Source organism: Pocillopora verrucosa, chromosome 10 (genome assembly GCF_036669915.1).
Source record: "Pocillopora verrucosa isolate sample1 chromosome 10, ASM3666991v2, whole genome shotgun sequence".
In the NCBI taxonomy this organism is placed as follows: domain Eukaryota; kingdom Metazoa; phylum Cnidaria; class Anthozoa; order Scleractinia; family Pocilloporidae; genus Pocillopora; species Pocillopora verrucosa.
In genome coordinates this window covers 8854730-8874013 of record NC_089321.1, presented here as the reverse complement: position 1 = coordinate 8874013, position 19284 = coordinate 8854730, and the positions used below count along the sequence as shown (strand labels likewise).

General features: G+C 37.3%; 3 protein-coding genes across 12 annotated transcripts; 2 read left to right on the top strand and 1 right to left on the bottom strand.

Moving 5' to 3' along the window:
* Positions 1-25: 25 nt before the first annotated feature.
* On the bottom strand, positions 26-5821 carry LOC131791639 (shugoshin 1). 3 transcript variants are annotated; one of them, XM_059108983.2, is made up of 9 exons: positions 3356-4111; positions 3089-3191; positions 2942-3007; positions 2663-2826; positions 1866-2160; positions 1304-1430; positions 843-919; positions 395-447; positions 26-289 (listed from the first exon to the last, which is right to left on the bottom strand). In XM_059108983.2, the coding sequence occupies exons 1-9, from the start codon at positions 3386-3388 to the stop codon at positions 236-238; spliced, it is 972 nt and encodes a 323-aa protein (XP_058964966.1). In that variant the 5' UTR covers positions 3389-4111; the 3' UTR covers positions 26-235. The 3 variants fall into 3 exon arrangements, with proteins under 3 accessions (XP_058964966.1, XP_058964967.1, XP_058964965.1); XM_059108984.2 differs by lacking the exons at positions 26-289; positions 3356-4111 and adding an exon at positions 5598-5821 and having other exon boundaries at positions 335-447; XM_059108982.2 differs by lacking the exon at positions 26-289 and having other exon boundaries at positions 335-447; positions 3356-4121.
* On the top strand, positions 5006-10657 carry LOC131791637 (uncharacterized). Its single transcript, XM_059108979.2, has 6 exons — positions 5006-5395; positions 6560-6643; positions 7158-7261; positions 7771-7869; positions 9014-9258; positions 9610-10657. Exons 1-6 carry the CDS (start codon positions 5360-5362, stop codon positions 10383-10385), a joined length of 1344 nt encoding a protein of 447 aa, XP_058964962.2. The 5' UTR covers positions 5006-5359; the 3' UTR covers positions 10386-10657.
* Positions 10658-11104: 447 nt separating this feature from the next.
* On the top strand, positions 11105-18716 carry LOC131791707 (uncharacterized). 8 transcript variants are annotated; one of them, XM_059109079.2, is made up of 9 exons: positions 11105-11264; positions 12742-12859; positions 13694-13801; positions 13894-13977; positions 14686-14789; positions 15024-15119; positions 15391-15609; positions 16343-16449; positions 17115-18716. In XM_059109079.2, the coding sequence occupies exons 3-9, from the start codon at positions 13709-13711 to the stop codon at positions 17477-17479; spliced, it is 1068 nt and encodes a 355-aa protein (XP_058965062.2). In that variant the 5' UTR covers positions 11105-11264; positions 12742-12859; positions 13694-13708; the 3' UTR covers positions 17480-18716. The 8 variants fall into 8 exon arrangements, with proteins under 8 accessions (XP_058965062.2, XP_066029882.1, XP_058965064.2 ...); XM_066173785.1 differs by having other exon boundaries at positions 11862-12859; XM_059109080.2 differs by lacking the exon at positions 11105-11264 and adding an exon at positions 11343-11472.
* The last annotated feature ends 568 nt before the right edge of the window (positions 18717-19284 follow it).

Below are 19284 nucleotides of genomic sequence, written 5' to 3'. Positions count from 1 at the left end.
TCCTTGGAAAAATACAACTACTTCGTAGATAAATAAATTTAATCGACAAACACATTAAAAGGTCGATATTTCACAACAAAAACCTCCTCTACGTACAAGACTTTATCCACTTGTAAATAAATACTCTAAAGTAATAACTCAGTTGTGGGTACATTGTTTGTTTTTCGTTTCTTCATGGCCAGCCAGATTCCTTTGACTCCAATGAGTTCATGCATGGGAAGTTCTCGGGATTTTTTCAGATTTCTTCAACGATGATGTTTGTTAGATTTGCCAAGGGAGCACGTTTTTTCTGAGGAAAAGAAGAATTTTTGTAAATACTTAAAGCCAAACAAGCTCACTGAGAATAAAACATTCTCATCTCAAGCAAATATGAAAATCTAACATGTGCACTTACTGTTTTTCCCATGATAGGTAGAGTCGTGGTTCCTTTTGTCAAACTTCTCTTTTCTACAAGAAGAGACTTCACTTACTATCTGTGTACTCAGCATGTTCCTTACTTGTCCAATAGGATAGTCTCAATTTCATGTATTTATTTTTTTAAGCTTTAAAATGTATGTGTACATTCTAGCTGAATTAAATAAATAAATGCTACTTGATTCACTTTGAAATGTGCTGCAAAACTAGTCAAAAGATGTATTCAACACAGTGCAAGCAAAAAATATAGATTTATTTTGGTTCAACCAACTTAAATTTAACTTTGACCAAACAGATCGGGGACATAAAAAAATAAAAGATTTGATGAGATGGATTTAATCATCATTTTCTGGTGGTTTATTTTTTAGGCTGCAATGCTTGATAGTAGATCAAAGTACTTGTTGGAACAAAAAAACTTCCTAACTTACTTTTTCGTGTTGTGTTTATTTGGATTGCATCACCAAACAATCTGCTGTCAGTAAAAGGGTCTCCTCTACGCAATTTGCTGTTGACATAAAACCAAAGAAAAATTCAAAGAGACATCTCTTGTAAACAGAAGTCAGTTCAACACTGCATACCATGTCTTGTCAATAAAATCCTGGTAAATCAACCTACAAACATGACTCTGAATGATAAAATTTTTACAGGACTCCCTAACATGACAAAGACATCATTTAAAATGACCATACTGTAGAGTTCAAAATTACATGAAGAACAAGCATACACATGCATAGGAAACAAGACATGGAAGAAGTAATGTCTTTTACATAACCTAAGAGGCCAACATTCCCTGCGCTTAGTTATTTGCTTTCCATTGCCAAAGGGACCTTAGAGTATGGCTTTACCACTCCCCCATTGTAGAGAGTCATTAAGGTTGTACATTTAATACCTGCGAAGTCCTGGCTCTACATAACTGACACCTGTGGTACTTTTTCTCTTCATGTGGCATCTAGCAGGCTGAGGCTGGCTGGATTCCTTCCTTGTTTCATTTTGGTCCACCATGTTACTCAGAATTCCTTTTTCCAAATAAATGGGCAGAGCATTTTCAAAACATGTCCTTAAAATGAAGTAATTTATTTTCATTTGAATATTAATACATATTAATCAGAAATTACATTTCAGGATATTATTATTTGAGTGACACTAGAAATTAAAAATTTCTAAATCTGCTAGTGACCTTACTCTAAAATTCACCAACAATTCATCCCGTCAGGAAGCCTTACTGTAAGTGTGAGTTAGAATCTTCAATATTTTAGGACCTTACATCAAATTAATTCAGTCTATTTCTCTGTTTCCATCAAAACTGTGTTAAACCAGATTTCCAAACTCCCCCAAAAAGATGTAAAAAACATTCAACTGTTGAAGGTATTTTTGATATTTTTTTCCATTATCTGGAATGTGGTCAAGCGTTGTTTCTCACACCAGACTTAGATAACTTACCACAAACTTACCTCTGTCCAAGTTTTTCATGAAAACCTCATTGTTCTCAATAATGGTTGATTGTATATCTGTGATCTCCATTGCTGATGGTTCATCTGGTGGAGGAGTGGTACACACACAGTTTGAGACAGGGTCCATATAAGGAGACACACTGTTTGATACTACATGAATAGTTTCATGCTTGTGTCCTTCAGCTGGAGCAAGGAGAGAGCTAAGAAGATGAAGGGCTTCTGACAAAAAGTTTGAACCTTGAACAAACTTGCCACATGTCTGGTTCAGGAGATTATGGACTTCTTTAATTCCAGCCTACATAAAATAAATAGAGCAGCCATAAACAATCAAGTTACCTTAATATGTAAATAGTCTGATCATACCTACATATCTATATAAAGTTGCAAGATTTTAGAAATAATTCTAAGCATTTTAGTCTTAAAAGAATAGCAGCAATCTATATGAATATTTAAAAAATTATTCTCAGAGCCCCTTTAACTAGTTAGTTGCTAGTAAAACTAGTGAGCTATGAGAAGAAATACTGTGGAATTGTAAAATGTTCACCCTGCAGTTTCATGAGAACCCTAACCATTCAAACCAAAAAGGGCTTACATGTCCCAAGAAAAAGTATAACTTTAACTCAGGTTTTCAAACCCTCCATTCACACTAGTTCCTTTTTTCCCAGAATTTAAAAAATCTGGATTTGACAGCTCTTATATCAGCTTTATGAACTTGAATGAAGAGCTACAGCAAAGAACTAGTTTTATGCTTTCTTGATAGTTAACACATGATTAGACAAAATTTTAATGGACCACACCTCTGCTTTTGATGCAAAATCATTTTCTGAGATCTTCTCATGGGAATTCAATTGTTGTTCTAACACTTTTGTTTTCTCCACAAATTCTAAATGACTGTTATAGATTTTCTTTTTAAGCTGGACATTTTCACGCTGAACAAGGCAAAGTTCTTGCTGGGCATCCTCTGAAAAAAAAGTTTAACATCTTTGATAATACTGATAAAGGAAAACCTCAAATTAAGCTTGATTCTTCATAGCTGACAAGTTTCATAGACAAGAATAAATTCAACAAGACTTTACCAAGAGCTGCCGCCAGGGCTTTGTTGTTTGCTTTAAGTGTGGTATATGTGGACAGTTTAGACACATCTGAAGAAAATATAACAATGTTTTTAAAGTAAAGTAAGCATGAATCTGAACTCAAGGCATCAAAAAGTCTATTAATCTTACTTGTCACTGATGGTTCCACTTCCATGTTCTCTTGATCTTGTTTTTTGTCCTGTTCCGTGAGGTTGGTCCTCTGTCTTTCGAGATTCACACTCGTTCTCCTTTTCTGATATGTTTGATGGTGTCAGTAATTTAATCAAGAAACGATCACTATACAAGATCTACAAATACTCAAGGTATCGACTAAAGTTTAGCTTGTACATGTGTTGAAAAGCCTATCCAGAGGTAAACGGTATGTAGATGAGAAAATTATATTCTATTTTAGAACACCTTCAATCTTCTTCTTCCCTTTTTACTCTCCATGCTTGCTCTCTTGTGCCTCTTTAATAACAACAATCCCTGTAGTAAGACATTAATCTAACTGTCTCCCTCTAAACTTTTCAAATGTCAATGCACCATTTCCTGTTTGATAGCCTCGTTTCCACGAACATTGCAAATTTCCGGTTTAAGCGGAAGTTAGACCCGCTAGCAACCAGACATTGGACACTTGGTAAAATATGCACTCCCCAAGACAAAAATTTTTATCCGTAAAAATCAATCAGGCTTCTCTAAAAACCTTAAGGATGTCATGAAGAGCGCAGATCAAACAGTGCTTATTCTTCGAAGGAAGGTGACCTGAATTACTCTACACACATCCACTCAGCCTGAAAAAAGTCACCAGTCTTCCAAGTTAGTGTTTTCCTTCAGTTCACAGGTCGAAAAAAAAAAGAACTATATGAAGCGAACGGGATTAGTAAAGAATTGTACAATGTTGCTTTTACAATATCACGTTTGATTTCGTGGTTGCTTGATGAACTCTCAATGAAATTTGAATAACACGACATTTTTCAGTAGGCCCACCCAACTGAGATATTTTAAACCTCGCATAAACATTTGCTGTGACGTTATGATAGACACGAAAACAGACAAAAGTGGCCTTGGTTTTCCGCGAAAACAGAATTGCAAAGAAATTTGAACGAGTAAAAATATGGCGGCCCTTGCGAGAGGCAAGCGTTTTAGACTACTAGTGGTTCAGTTGGATTTTAAAAGGTTAAAAAGTTGCCATCTGCGCTTTAGTTAAAAAAAAAAACAAACAAACAAAAAATCAGTCAGCAAGATTTATTTATGCGCAACAAAACTTGTTCTCCGTCTAAAATTATTCAACCAATTTTATATACAGTAGATGATAACGGTTATGATCGTGATTATAAACCAAAGGATGTCGAATAGGGTTGTTTCCCTCACTAGTGAAGCGGAAGATACAGTCTAGGGAGGGAGAATTAGCAAGATATCGCTGAGATGAACTTTTGCAAGAGGAAAATCAAGAGAGCAGGCAGAGGATAAGACAAAATTCTTCTTGAGGCTGACAAATGGCACTAAAACGTGACCGTAGTGGCTCGTGTTCGACCAAGTGGCTCAAGAATAGAAATGATACGTGCTGAAATAGAAAATGATGGAAATAAATCGACACCATACTGTATTCTCAGAAATTTAGATTTCTTCGAATTCCGAAATACATAAATGCGTGTTTGATCCAGTTCTTTACAGGAATGTTCCTTCCTGAGGTATCGATTTCATGTTTTCTAAATGTGAAAGGGTACACTCTCCTTATGCTTAAAATAAAACACTACATTCCAATTCTAATCTATCTCATGTTGTGATGATAACTGAAATGAAAGGAAATTATTGGGAGTGCCCAGTAACTGATTTTTCTTGGTTGCAAAACAATTTAAATCGTGATTTTAAATGGAGTGATTGAGCTTTAATGAATGTTGTGAGTTCTAAATGGTAATGAAGTAAATTAAAGAAGGCAGTCGACACCACCTATTGTAATGATATGCATTTCAGAGAGAGCGGCTTTCACGGCTTGATCATTTGCATAACTTATTAAACTTATTGCGTAAACCGAAAGGTAATTGGTTCCTGCTTCACCCAGTGACGCTGGCAGACAATAATAGCGGTGTACATATATGATAATTTTCGACACTTCACAAACCTAATGTTGCAATCTCGCAAGTTCTTCTCGTGTTCTGAGGATCAGGAAAATTCTGCCAATGCAATCAAGAACCTTAGAAAATTGAGAGGAACCGAGTGGCTGGCAAGCTAGCGATTGACGGTCGCTTGTGGACTTCCGTCTCTGCTGGTTCGATTCCAGCTCATGCCACGGCGCGACTTAATACATATCAGAATCTACTGTATTAGAGCGGTTTAATAACTCTCCGCCTCACCAAACGAGAAGAAAATTACACTAAAAGTCTGCGCTGAGTGGTTAATTGAACACAGAAGAGCCCGACAATGGCAAACTTGGCCGGACAGGCAGCGGATTTTGAGGTAAACAATGCATAAATCTTTTGCCGTTCATTTCTCAACGCTGAATTGTATTTCGATTACTGCGTGAAGAAGGTACACAATGTGTTCAAATGCCTTAAAACGGAAAATCTGTGAGGAGCTACTTTGCCAACAGCCACTTTGCTGTCTCCACGAACATTTGTCAATGAAACGCAATAGAATAGAAAAACCTTCAATAACTAACCAGAGTAGGCATCCTGTTGAGGAATATTAACCGTGTAGGACTTGCTTGTCAGTGTGGATTATAACAGCCCGTATAACACCCGAGATCAAAATCTCCCCCTTTGAATGGATCCCTTATCTCGATTATGTGCGGCTGAGCTCACCAAAAGAAAAAAAATTGGTTTACGAGCGATTATAAGGCCCATTCCACGGTTTGAATAAAATATGAAGGAAAGTTATTCACCTGTGGGCTGAAATTGCATCCCCGATCCATTGTTTATCTGAGTTAATTGCAAGAAAGGAGAAAACCTTCATTCATCTCTTCAGACAAGTCATTTCCAAATTCCAGAGACCCTGTTAGAAATGTTTTATTACGCTAATGAGCAAGATATGACACGTCTTTGTTCTGTTAATCTATCTCAAGCTTCATGAGAAATTGATGTTTTCAAAGCAAATCAGTTTGTTCAATTTATTTATACACTGCACATGCGTATGGACTATTATAAATGTTCTAACTACGGTTTGCAAAAAAATTGGGTACAAATTTATCGTTTGTGAAGAAAAGAACGTGACGGCACCCAGAGGGGACCCACACGCGTGATCGTATACCAAAGATTAACATTCGTGAACCAGGGGATGCTACTAATGAGACGAGAGATCTAATTCTATTTAGGGCGTTTACTTTCTTTCAGCGTTACGGAAAACATTTCGAAGAGAGAGAAAGTCAGAATGGTGAAAAAGTGTAAAGATTTCGCTACGATACAAGCACATTGCTTGTGGTGAGCCCGCGGTCTTTCGGGAAGCGGCACAAATCGACCCACACCGAGCGATCTAGCGAACAAAGGACATTGAACCCCTCTGGACAAAAAAATTTTGCTTTAAAAACGTGACCTTTCTATAATCCTATAAGTTGGTTGTTAGCCAAATGGAGGAGTGGCGGTCAGTTAGAGGCAATATAACGCTAACAGCACTCTTTTTTTTCAGTTCATCTCTATCCATGTTCGTAATCCTCGAACCCATTTGTTGCGCAGATGGCCTGTTTATACAGACTTCGAGATCGTAGTTCTGGTGGGTGAAAGTGTTATTTTTGGAAACTTACCGTAAAATTCCGGTTCTTAGCTTTTGGTGGGCACATATCCGTGTGGGCGTGGGTGGGGAGCAGCCGAATAAGTCGACCTTTATGAAACGAACTGATCACGAAATCTTCCTTATTTTAGCAAGGAATAAATCAAGATTCGATCTCAACTCTACTTAAAAATTTCAAGCAAAGTTTTCAAACCAACTTAGTATACAAAGAGATAGTGAAAACATGAAAACATCATATTGTTTTTCCTCGTTACCTGTTTAAAGTGTTTTGAAAATATTATAATGATAGCAGAGGGGAAGGGCATGATCAGGAGAGAAGAGGAAAAGTTAGAGAGTTTGATCAAGAACTCCCTTCCCCCACCCTTCTTGTGCCTCTTTAATTTGCTTTGAATGTTCGGGCGTGTTTTTCTGAATACTTGTGATTAGGTTGGACCCGAAAATAGTGAATATACATTAAAAATAATTGATCTGTAGTAACTTACCTACTCATTCACAGACCAACAGTATGATCTTTGCTAAGCAAAATACTCAAGTTAGAAGACGTTTCTCGGAGTTTATTTGGTTATGGAAACATTTATCAAGACATACCTCACTGACACTGTAAGTTAGAAACCTTTACAACCATGCATTTAAAAGTCATTGATTGTTTTCATTATTGTCATTAAGTAGCACTCATGCCTCAAAGTTTTGTATGAGCACTCAAATGGAGCAACAAATAGAACTCGCTGGCGTTGTGCGTTAAGTCGCTCCTACTGGTTTTAGAATTGTTGGCCGAAATATTAACAAGTTCCTGTAGGAAATAAGAATTTAGCGTCCAAACCGCGGAGATTGCATCAGCTTGATAGCGACTTGTCTGGTTGCCAAGACACCTTCCCTCCTTTGTTTCATGGATCAAAATAAATTTGCATACTGTAAACGGCCGTCCATTTAAATCAATTTCATTCAAGAACCATTCAGCCTTCAATGCTTGCTTCCTATAAGGTACACGCTCAATGAGCTGGACCATTCGTTTAGCTTTATTTTTAGAGGCGGTGGCTGAGATGTACTTAACCACGTACCGTTTCATACATGATTTATTGAAGATCGATTTATGCCTTGGTTACTTTCAGGAAACTACCTCCGTTGCCAACGAGGAGAAAAGTCTTTGGTCGATTTAGCAAAGGATTTTTAGAGGAACGTCGAAGTGGTCTACAGGAGGCTTTGGCCAGGTAAGATCCAGTCCATCTTTTGCCATCACTAACCCGACCTGCCCTGTCCTGTTCCTCATGTAAATAAATGCTCGAAACTGACCAACCCACGCGCTGTCCCGCGTCAGAATAACACGGTGCGATTTTTGAAGTTTTTTCCCGATGACAGGGCTGGATATTTTTCCATTTGTAATTTTCCAGCCTGGTTACTGAGAAAAAAAATCGACATTTCGGAAAGGGTTTGCACGCCATCCCAAACGAAAAAAATAGATTTTTTTTTTTGTAGCTTTGTGATCAACTCAGTTGAGTGAGATCTCTGAATCCGAGCTGGATATAAATAGGTCCTTGGATCCTGGTACTACGTTATCTAGCCATATCCTTTAATTATTTTTTGTTCGTTTTGTTCCTCCTTTTTTTTGCGGAAAATATTCGATCATATCCAAGAGAGCAGATCAACTTGTTGAATGAAAACACCTCTTTTATCTATTTGCTCACGTTAGAGTTAATTACGGGACAAAAATATCATTTCTAATCAAGTTTATTTTAGATTTCGCCATCTTTTCGCACCAACTATTCTCCATGGCAGCTTGAATGATGAAACAAGTCACTTAGTAGAATCGCACGTGAACAACATGGCTCTAATCCTGAGCCTTTTTGTGACAAGAAGGCAATTGTATAAAACAGTCCAAAGTACACTCAGAACAAAAGCTTTTCCTTTGTTGCATTCACTAACGGTATTTTCTGCATATTTTGATGAAAAATCAGTATTTTAAAGCTTCTGGAAGGAAACCGCTTCCTAGATCAACGTTTTTTGCCTTGGCGTAGTCACACCTTTAACCCTCTCTTACGTCATTTTGAAAATTAAAAGTATACGTGTAAAAAGTGTATATCTGAGTAAATATGTTTCACAAGAGCAGAAACGTGATGCGAATTTCATTAGTTTGAAGTTTGCAAATTTACTACCAGGTGGCCTTGTTACATATTATGATATATTTGCAGTTTGAAAATTTGATTTCTGTGCCAAACATTAGCCTTGTTGAAGAGTAATTTGAAAATGTGAGATGAATTAGGTTGCACCGGTTTTTTGCATTTGTTTTCCCACCATGTTTGCTCGAATTTGAACGCATAAACCAGATTGACCTGAATTTTGGTTTTTGTTTTCCAGTCTATCGCGAATCACCCCAATTCTCGCGGACTCCGTATTTCATCTGTTTATCCAAAGTAACTTAACAAGAAAAGAGATGGAGAACTTTATCAGCGGAAGAGATAAGAGAGATCTTGTCGACATCATTGACCCTACAGGGGCATGTCAACGATACAAAGACAGAAGATGTACATGTCATTCAACAGTGGACAGCGGTTATTCGGGTAGTGTTCAGCCAGATGAAGAAAGTCTAGGAATATTGGATGGTAAGTTCCCATTATTTACTAGGCTTAGAAAATGGTTGCTATGAATAGAAAAATACGTCATTCCTGCTCTCAAAAAGATCCTTTTGATAATTCCTCTCTGCTTAATAAGTTTGCTTTGATCCCAGTGTTGTTTGAGAGTAATCTGCTTTCTCGTTGTTTTCGCATATATTTATGAAGTTTTAATTCCTTCTATGGTCTCTTTTGTTCTGAGGAGAGGGGGGGGGGGGACGTTAGGGTTTCTTGCCAGCCGTTTGGGTTCCGTTAACCAAAAAGTTATAATAAGCAAAAACCTTCTAAAAGATACTTAGATTATATTGTAAAATCAACCTCACTTTCTCTGTATTCTTTCAGATGTTTCCAGCTGGGTTGCCTCACAACAGCACTTCGCCTCCAGCGGCCATATGGGAAATGGCTGGAGCTCAGGATACACATGTCAAACCACCTGCAAATCACGTTCAAATTCACAACTTCGGGGTTTCTGTCCCGTTTGCTTCGAGAAACAGTCAACCCCTTTGAACAGAAGACTTAGTCTGACCCATAATGTAGCATCAGTATTACCAGGTGGACAGCTCATGATTGCCCCCTCGGGTATGAATTGCCCCAGGATTGATGAAGCCAATTGTAAGAGCACTGATGGTAAATCGGGCAGCCCCAATCCTTATGAAGGGGATAACGAAACGGAGTTTGATTTATCAGACTATGAAATCGTTAAAGACGAACCTTTTATTCGTGTAAGAGACTGGTTAAATTCTCAAAATGATAAATCAGCTGGTAGATGTGACAGTAGTGATGAGGAAGATACTTTGGATGCTTGCCAAAGGGAAGTGCGATTGAAAGAGTACGACGTTTTAAGTATTCCTTGTGCTCGTCAGATTAATAAGTGCAAATCAACGGCTAGTATGGTTTATGAAAGCAAAGAATGTAGTGTCCAAGGAGATGCCATTTCGGAAGAAGATGGAGACGATGGTGACTCCGAATATAGTGTTCTTCATTCTTCCATAGGTGGACTTGATTGGAAAGATCGTGATGAGTTTTCATCTTCATGTGACAGTTTACAGTCAGCATCTGTGTTTCTAACTTACGATGTAGTCGAAATGATAGAATTGCGTTACACTAACGTTGTATGATTATCATGACTAAGTGAATGTTGGAATGTTGCGTGAAATATTACGCGTGCGCATGAAAGAATAGGTTTGGCCTTTGGATAGAGTGCAAATACCTATATAGGATTATTATTGGAGGAAGAATTTGCGTGACAGCTCGTAAACCAAGTATGCCATTTGGACAAGGCATTGAAATGTTATGATGACTCATTAATGAGGTCACTTTTTAATATGATATCCATTTGTAGAAATATTCTATAATCGAATAGTGTACGATAAATCTAAGATTTTATGAATACTCTGGTTCTAATAATCTTGTGTGTCAATTTTCTTCTTTAGAACTATCTAAAATTCGACCTCATTTGATTATAACAAAATCGATTTCGTCGTCTGACCCGAAAAGCAAATTGGTTTTCAGAGTTAGGCAAGATATTATAACGGTATCTTATCAAATTAAACGCTTCCGGCCTGAGGACAAGTTAAGTGCGTGGGTGGCGGTTGGAAGATGGGGAAAGGGCCTTCGAGTTACTCATTTTCACTCAGTCACGAAAACAAAACTTCGAGAGGAAAAATTCAGAAACTATTCGCCTTCTCTTGACTGGTACGTTTTTTTCACCTTCCCAAGAACGTAGGCTATGCAATACTACTTCCGGTGTGGAGTTAAGATAATTCCGGTTTAGAGCTACAAGTGTTCCGTTCAACCCTGAAAAACGTCAGTCACAGGATGAAGTGAGTGACAGCACATGTAAACATGAGAAAGTGAAGTGCATCTCTTGCCCAAAATTGAAGACGTGCCAGACTTTTATTTCTACTCGTGCCCCGGTAGTTACGTTATGAAGCCATGAACATCTGTTAACCGAAAAATTGGTCAATCACAGCTTTTCTGACAACTATTTAAACGAGGTAAGCTGACCTGTTTCTTGAGTTAGGCTGAATATTTTCTTACCCAAAGAGACGCGCAAACCAATTTGCGAATGTCCTCTGACCTCGTCTTCCGTTGTCGGCGTCACCGTTTTCCGTTCTGTCGTAAGCAAATTTCAAGCTGTACAAACTGATCTTCTTGACGTAACGGACTCTTAGCTTACGGAAAATAGTGAAAGCTGTTGGCTAAGTGAGTACAGGTAACACCTAATACCATGTAAGCAGTAAATGCGACATTCCTTTGACTAACTATTTCAAGACTTTCGTCTGTGCTTTATCTCAGCCATATCTTTCGCGGCCTCGAGCATCGCTTTTTACACTTGCTCTGCTCCTGCATAACTTGCTGGAAACCACCAACTGCACCAGCTACAGAATACTGCGGTAAAAATTCAGTCTTCGTTTCATGAGCAAAGCCTGGTCAATGATGTTGATAAGGAACCGTTCAAAAACTAACATACTATCTCTCAGTATTAGTAAGTTTTTGTTGTTGGGTTTCGATGGGTCGTTCACTCGCTCTTACAATAGCCCTGACCCAAATACGGCTACAGAAGCGTAAAATATTTTTAATTTTGGAATTAGCCTGTGTAGTAGGCTCTCTACGGAAGACGCGATAAAGACGACCAAGAAAGAGTAGAAGCGCGTGCGGCGGTCTGTAATCACTTGGACCCGGTTTTAACGATGGCAAGCAAAATGTTTCTTACAAATAAAGCTATAACAAGTCCTCGTTCCTCGTGCTGAAATTCCTCTTCATCAGACATTAGCTTTGATGGACATTCAAAAACCTAGTAATTTCACGGTTAGTATTTGATGCAAGGCCGCTTCGCTGAATCATATCAAATTATTACGTAATAACACCACAGTCACGCAAAGAAAATTTTCTAAGCTCTTTCGACACGCGATATTTCTTTCAGAGAGATTGTTTATTTCATACTTTTATAGACTTATTTCGCCTTGATCGAAGTCTGTTAGAGGCTAATGTGGAAACTCTAAAATGTGACCTCAACAGTACTAATGCAACCGGATGCAAGGAATAACGTATGATGTTGAACAATGAACAGAAAACTCGAATTCCGGCGTATCTGTAATCACCAACTCCTTGGTACTTTTGATAGAGGTATGCAGCTCGGTTCTCCAATTCTTGACCCTATTTCAGACAGAAAACTGTCACTCTCCTCACTCGTTACCAAAAGTAGGCTCCAAGATCCATGGCTGTTTTAACGCCTAGCCATTGAAACAAGTTCTTAGTTTTGTAGCCAAATGAATCTTCATATCAGTACCAGAGGTCAATAATGGTAAAATTTAACCTTGAACTCAGCTCGAATAATATATTTGGTTCCTTCTCTTTCTCTATTGTCCATGTGGAGTTGAAAAAACAAATATGTTTACATGTTCTCCGGGTTACCTTGAAAATCATCCGTGTTTTAAGGCCATAGTTCTGAAAATGTATTCCTGTGTTTAGACCCCCAAAAAAGCTCCAAAACCAAGCCTTTTAGAGAGGCAGATACGTACTAGTTGGTAGCTTATACAGGGAAATACCTCCTCCGGAAATCAATCACGGATATTTCTTCGACACAAAGGTGTGTACAGGTGTTTGAACCATGTATCTGGGAAAAATAAAATCTTTATGATAGAAATAATGCTTCTGTTTTCAATGTAGATGTAACATTATTTGAATCTCCTCGCGCTTTAAGGACGAGTCAAAGAGAGAAACCCCAAAAACTGCTTAAAAGGCAAGTTTAAGTCGCTTCAGAGGAGAATCATCGACCTCTATAAGTTCATTATGGAAGAAACAAGCTAACAATCTGACTTATCTACAATCACGCCGTCTCTCACGTGCAGTGCCCCAGGACCGCGGGACACGTGCTTCATATGGCAGTTCTTTTTACGATCCCCTCCGATACTTCTCCTTTCCTCCCCGCGTTTCTTTGCATTCACAACTCCTGAATGAGAAACAAAGGCTTCTAAAGATTATAACTTGTTCTTTCACTGCACGGTACCTCATTTACCCACTGGTGCCAGTGAATGCAAACTCATTAGTCTTGTCAAACGTTGATGTGACCTCAATGTGAACTATCGAGCACCTACTTCGTGCAAACCACGAAGCACCAATTTTATTACATAACATCGCGAAACGATGGGAAGCTTATTAAATTTAGTCATGAGTATCCCAACCCACGTATCGTAAGATGATGTTACAAAACATCTATCTTCGTCTCAAACGTTTTGGCGGTCTGTTCAACTGTACAATACCTTATATATTTTCGGTGATGTAACTGAATTCGTGAAGCCCTGGGGAGAGTGGGTTCGGATGCAAAATGGCTGGTATGTACGCAATCGGTTTAGGGGCTTCTCTTGTTTGTAATTTTCTTTGTTTTGGCCGCTTAGCTCAGGAGGTTTGTTGATGTTTTCAGGTATCTTGGTCACACATGCATAGAAGACGAGGTTACAGGCTGTTTCAGCCGAATTTTGATTGGATTATGATAAGAGATCAAGTGGGAGAAACTGCGTACGGCAACGCGGTGTGTAAAAGCGATTTCTAATTGTGTTTTAAGTCTGACTGAACTTTGCGAGATGTTTTCATTTCATTTATTTTGCTATGTTGTGTTTTCAGTATTTGGAAATCGAAGTGAAAAATCCTCGAACCCATATTGAGAAAGAAAAGGCACTTTATACTGACTACGAAATTGAATTGAAGGTAAGCCGGTGTTTCGTTAGTTTTGAGTCTCTTGGGGGGCGGCAATTCATTCCAAGGTCCACGGAAACCTTGAGACCTAGGACAACACAAATTGTTATCGTATTCAGTAACTCTCAAGGTTTTAAATGAGCATTCCTGGTTTATAAACTTCAACGGGTTTCTTCTGTGGGTCGAAGCTAATATCGAAAGTCATGCAAATTTCCTTTGTCATCGCGTCGATAATTTGGGGCATTCGAAAGGCGTGTGTTTATCTTTGTTGAGGAATGAGCAAAGAAAACAACTGAGATGTTATGAATTCTAACCGGTAAGCAGTAAAATCAGAGTATCGTCCCTCATGCCAATCATGTTATGAAATTAGGGTACTGCAATATGTTGCAATGGAATCAACCCTACATTGATGCACACTAAGAGTGACATATTTAACACAATTTATTCCACCAACCCAATTTTGGAAATTCAAAGTGACTTATTCGATAATAAGATGTCTTCATCTGCAACCAGCCTTTGCTCTAAGATAGGAATAAGAAACCAAATTTTTCTAAAGTGAGTAGAGATAATGATTTACTTATTGGAGGTGTGTCAGGGGGCATGTCAGAGGTGTGACTACCACATGATAATCACATGCCTCAACATTTAATCATAGGCAAGAATTCCTCGATTGAATTTTATCATGATTGTTCTCTCTTACCTTTGTTAATCTTTCTGTAGACAAATCATCCTGCATTTCCATTGTTCCATTCTCAAGTGAGACGAAGATATTCAGAGTTTGTTTGGCTGAGAACCAGATTGGGTCTTGATGATGTTGTAATGGTGTAAGTGTGCTGGAGGTTTAAAGTTCTCCAATTATTAGAACTTCAAACAAATATTCAAGTCTGAATAAAATGATTTCTTTGTTTTTAAATTTTGGGTCATGATGTCAATCTGGGCTTAAGATATTTGTGAATTGAATTTTAATTGATAGTGGTACAATAAATATACATATCCCTTTGCCTTTTTTGAACTGATTAATGTTTAAAACATAAGAATAAATGACTTATTTTGAATAGGCAAGTTCCACATCTACCAAGAAAACAGTATGTTGGACGTTTCAAGGAGAGCTTTTTACAGAAACGCCAAGAAGGATTATCAAGATTTCTGAATAGGTCTGTGTACAAAGTTACTACAAACCCAGTTGTAGTTTCATATTGATTTTTATTGCTTCCAGTTCCTTTAATATGAACTTGATCTATTCAATACGATTAATTTTTTTACAGATGGTAATTTAGGAGTTTATGTTTACAGGTAGAAGTTCCTTTCCTCTTGGTCACATTTGTGACTGTGGTGACATTCAATAAGTCTCAAAGTATTAACAAGAAAATTGGTGAAATATTGTCTTCTAACATATTTTTTTCTGAACAATTTTTTTCTCAACAGGCTTGCAAGCATTAATTCTTTTGTGAACAATTCAGCCATGCTACTATTTCTGCAGACAAGTCTCAGTAAACATCAAATGGACTACTACATGAAAACACGAACTCCGGGAGGTATCAGATCACTTATTCATAGACTGCATGAGAAAGAATTGAAGAGGGACGACTCAGAAAGACGACCCAGAACAAAAACATTCAGTGCAGAGTATCCATCTGCAGAAAAGTAAGGAAAAGAGGGGCTTTACCTCTCAAGATTGTAAACTTTTGAGAGACAGGGTGACTTAATAGTTTGGATGTCACTCTTTTTATCAGGAGTTGTGGGATTTAGCTGTGTTTAAGATCCTTTGTGTTTCTTGGTTAACCCTTTAACTCTCATGAGTGACCAAGACAGAATTTCTCCTTACAATATCAAAACAATGTTAGCAGACAAGTTATGAGAATCGAGAAAAATATCAGTGAGGGGATTCGAAGATGATCCAATTCTAAATCCTCCAAACTAACATCACAAGAACTGTATTGGAGATAGTAAGGAGAATTACTAATAAGATCTTGGGAGTTAAAGGGTTAAAACAATTAACTCTCATAGTACCTCTCTCCATGCAGAAGTCTGAATGGGATCTGCAAACTATCAGGGAAATCTGATAAAATGCAGAGTGTCACTTGTTATTAAAAACAATCCCATCCAGGAGAAACTTGTTACTTTTTATGTTTTGGAGTAGAACCAAAGGCTCTCATCCACTTAATAACCTTAAGTCACATTAACAACTTCTACTCATCAAGAATAGGAAGCCATTAGTGCCAGTGATCCTCCTACATTTCCATTTATTGTGCACTGTGTGTGTGTGTGTGTGTAAATACACACTCCATCAGCATAGTGTATCTCCCCAAAGTAGTCTCTCTTTATGATTGATGTATGTCAGTGGAAAAGTGAGTTATGTTTTTCTTTAATTTTTAAGGCCCCAAACCCTGAAATACAAATCCTATGGTAAGGAATGGTCAAGTTTTCACAGTGATAACCTGTTTGGGTTTAATACTGCTGTTGAAGATGCTATTGATGTTCCAGGTGAGCTTCAAAAATGCTAGCAGTGACATCTCATTTATTCTGTAAGGGAAATTTTTTTACTAATTAAAAACTCCAATGCACTAATGTTTTATTTTCTGTTTGGCTCAGATTTATCTTTTTAGCAACACCTTTTACTGTATGATAACACTAATAGTAAAACTGATAATTATAGTTTTTATTGCAACAGTGATGTTACTAATGATAATAATGATATCAATATTTGTATATTACGCAGTAGAGTATCATTACACCAAATTTAACATCTAACTTAGAAAATGTGTTCACATGACATCCAGGTGGGTATATTGTACATAGCCACTAACTACATGAGTGAAAATGTTGCATATTTTTTCAGTGGACAATCAATATTGCACAAAACTAGAAACTGTATCAGGAGCAGAAAAAAAATTGAACCATTAAGCTGCTGTTTACACCTCAGTAACTTTTGCTTCAAAGGTTCAGTACCATGTAATCATTTCCAGAATATACTTGCCATAAGAATTTCAAGTTAAAATATTTTGAAAAATGACATGAATTTTTGTTTGGTTATTATTTTATTTAGAGAACAGTTATTATATTTATTTACTGTCATGTATGATGTAATTCAAAAGTTAAATTTTTTTTCACTTGTTTGAAAGTAACAATCAATAAATTTCCCTTTGAAGCCAATAGAGACATGAAGAAATGTCGCAGTATCAGCTGCTGTGCATATCCTGGTGGCCAACTGACCCTTCCCACAATTCCTGGTAGCAGTGAGGATGGGTTAGACAGTGCAGAAAGTGCATCGTTTACAGAACCAGATGGACAAACTGAAGAACATCCACTGAGTCGCAGCTGGCATGGAACACCAAGGGATGAAATTGACTTTGTACTGGAGGATTATGAAATAATTCCATTGGAATCTATAACAAAAATGGCAGGAAATGATGATGGTGACAGCTTAAGTGAGTTTTATGACCTGGACTTGGACTATGTGGATGTTGTAAAACCTGGTTTAGAATATGGGAGAGAACGTCGCTTTGATTATTAACATCTGCCATGTATTCACTAAGTAATTAATAGTAATCAATAATGTTGGGTGAGGTTAAGTCAGTGAGGGTTGAAGTTAAAAAACAGACTTGCTTTAGATAGTATGTGAACAGAGCACAACTGGTTGAGAAAGAGGAAGAGTTCAGGATCATCTTTTTTCCCTGATCTTAATTTTAACAATAGTAATAGTAATTGTTAATAAAACTGTAAATAATCAATGTATTAATTATATATAGTCAGTTGCTTATGGGACTTGTCTGGAATATTCTGATATAGAGACTCCATTGGTTGCTTATGAAGAAAGAATAATGAAATAACATATTACAACACAGCTATAAGGATGATGATTATGCTATAATACAGTCCATGTACAGTGTACAGACTTTGGTTTATATGGAATAACATGCCAACTTAACAGTATTAGTCAAAAAGGGTTAGCACTGTTATGAAAAAGACTATTTTCCCAGTCAAATATAAAGGCTTTAATTGATGATAACAGTTAAGTCAATATTTGTTTATACAATTACTAGTTTCTCAACCAATATGTCACTAACTCTCTGTAGGCTTCACAAACACTTTCTTCCAATCTAGTGTTCTGAAAGAAATCATGCCTTTTGAAGCTTCTAAACTATGTGATCACCTTTGATAAGAGCTTCTGGACTAGTTTTCAAAATTGTGGAGGAAATCACGATCTGTACAAGGCTTATTTGTCGACAAGAGACTGATAATTGTAACTCATTCAAACTTATGAACAAACTGATAGGAATAAGCTGCTCCCAAGTGCCTTTGTCTTGTCAGTAAAAGGACTAGAGTGCAACTGTGTTCAGGCTCATAAATCAGGCTATACAGTTTTGGTAATACAAAATCTAGTTTGATAAACAGGTCTGTGTTTTACAGGAATTTAAGCATAAGTCAATTGGTTGGGAATTGTTTGGGAATTAGATTCCATAATTGCAGTTTTAAACTTTTGCTTTCTAAATACCATGAGTGAAATTAATTGACAGTTGTATAGTTAAGCTGGGGATAGTGGTATCTAGGTGTCCTTGTGCAACTGTGTTCATGCAGTGTACTGAATATCATAGCTTATCCTAAATCTTTCTCTGTAGTATTAGTGTGAAAAGAATATTATCTTTTGTTGGACTGCAGTATATTCAATTTCTTGTTATTTAAATTAATATGATAATGTCCAGGCTACCATTGTTGGAATTCGTGATGTCATTAAAGAGAGAATGAAATAATCTGTTCATGTTGTCCTTCACCAGCATAATTAAAACTATGAAACTCTTCTAATGAGACCTTAAACTGTTGTTTAAAAAGTAAAATCTAAAATCCAAGCTTTCGCCGATCAACGGCATCATCATCATGCCGTTGATCGGAAAAAGCTTGGGTTTTAGATTTTATATTTTAAACAGAAATTTAAGGCCTTATTAGAACAGTTTTATATAGAGAATGAAATGTTCCTTAAAGATGTGTTTCATTGAGGTTAATTAAATGTTCCGTTTTAATTAAGAACAATTGAATTCTTTAATGGACGCTTACTTAGCAGCAAGTGGGAGAATTTATGTGTTGGACACAGTGAGGCTTTGGTTGCTTTACATGATCTCCAAATTGTTTTCACTCATCAGTGATCATGTTTGATTGGCGTTTATTACTGAATTTCTTGGCTCAGCCTATGAGAGGTCTGGACCCCATCGTGGGTACACGCACTTACCAACTCGAAGTAAACTAAAAGCACTTCCAAAGACAAACGAAAAAAAGCAGTCCGGATTACTTTACGCACTCATTTGAGAATTCCTCCAAACTCAA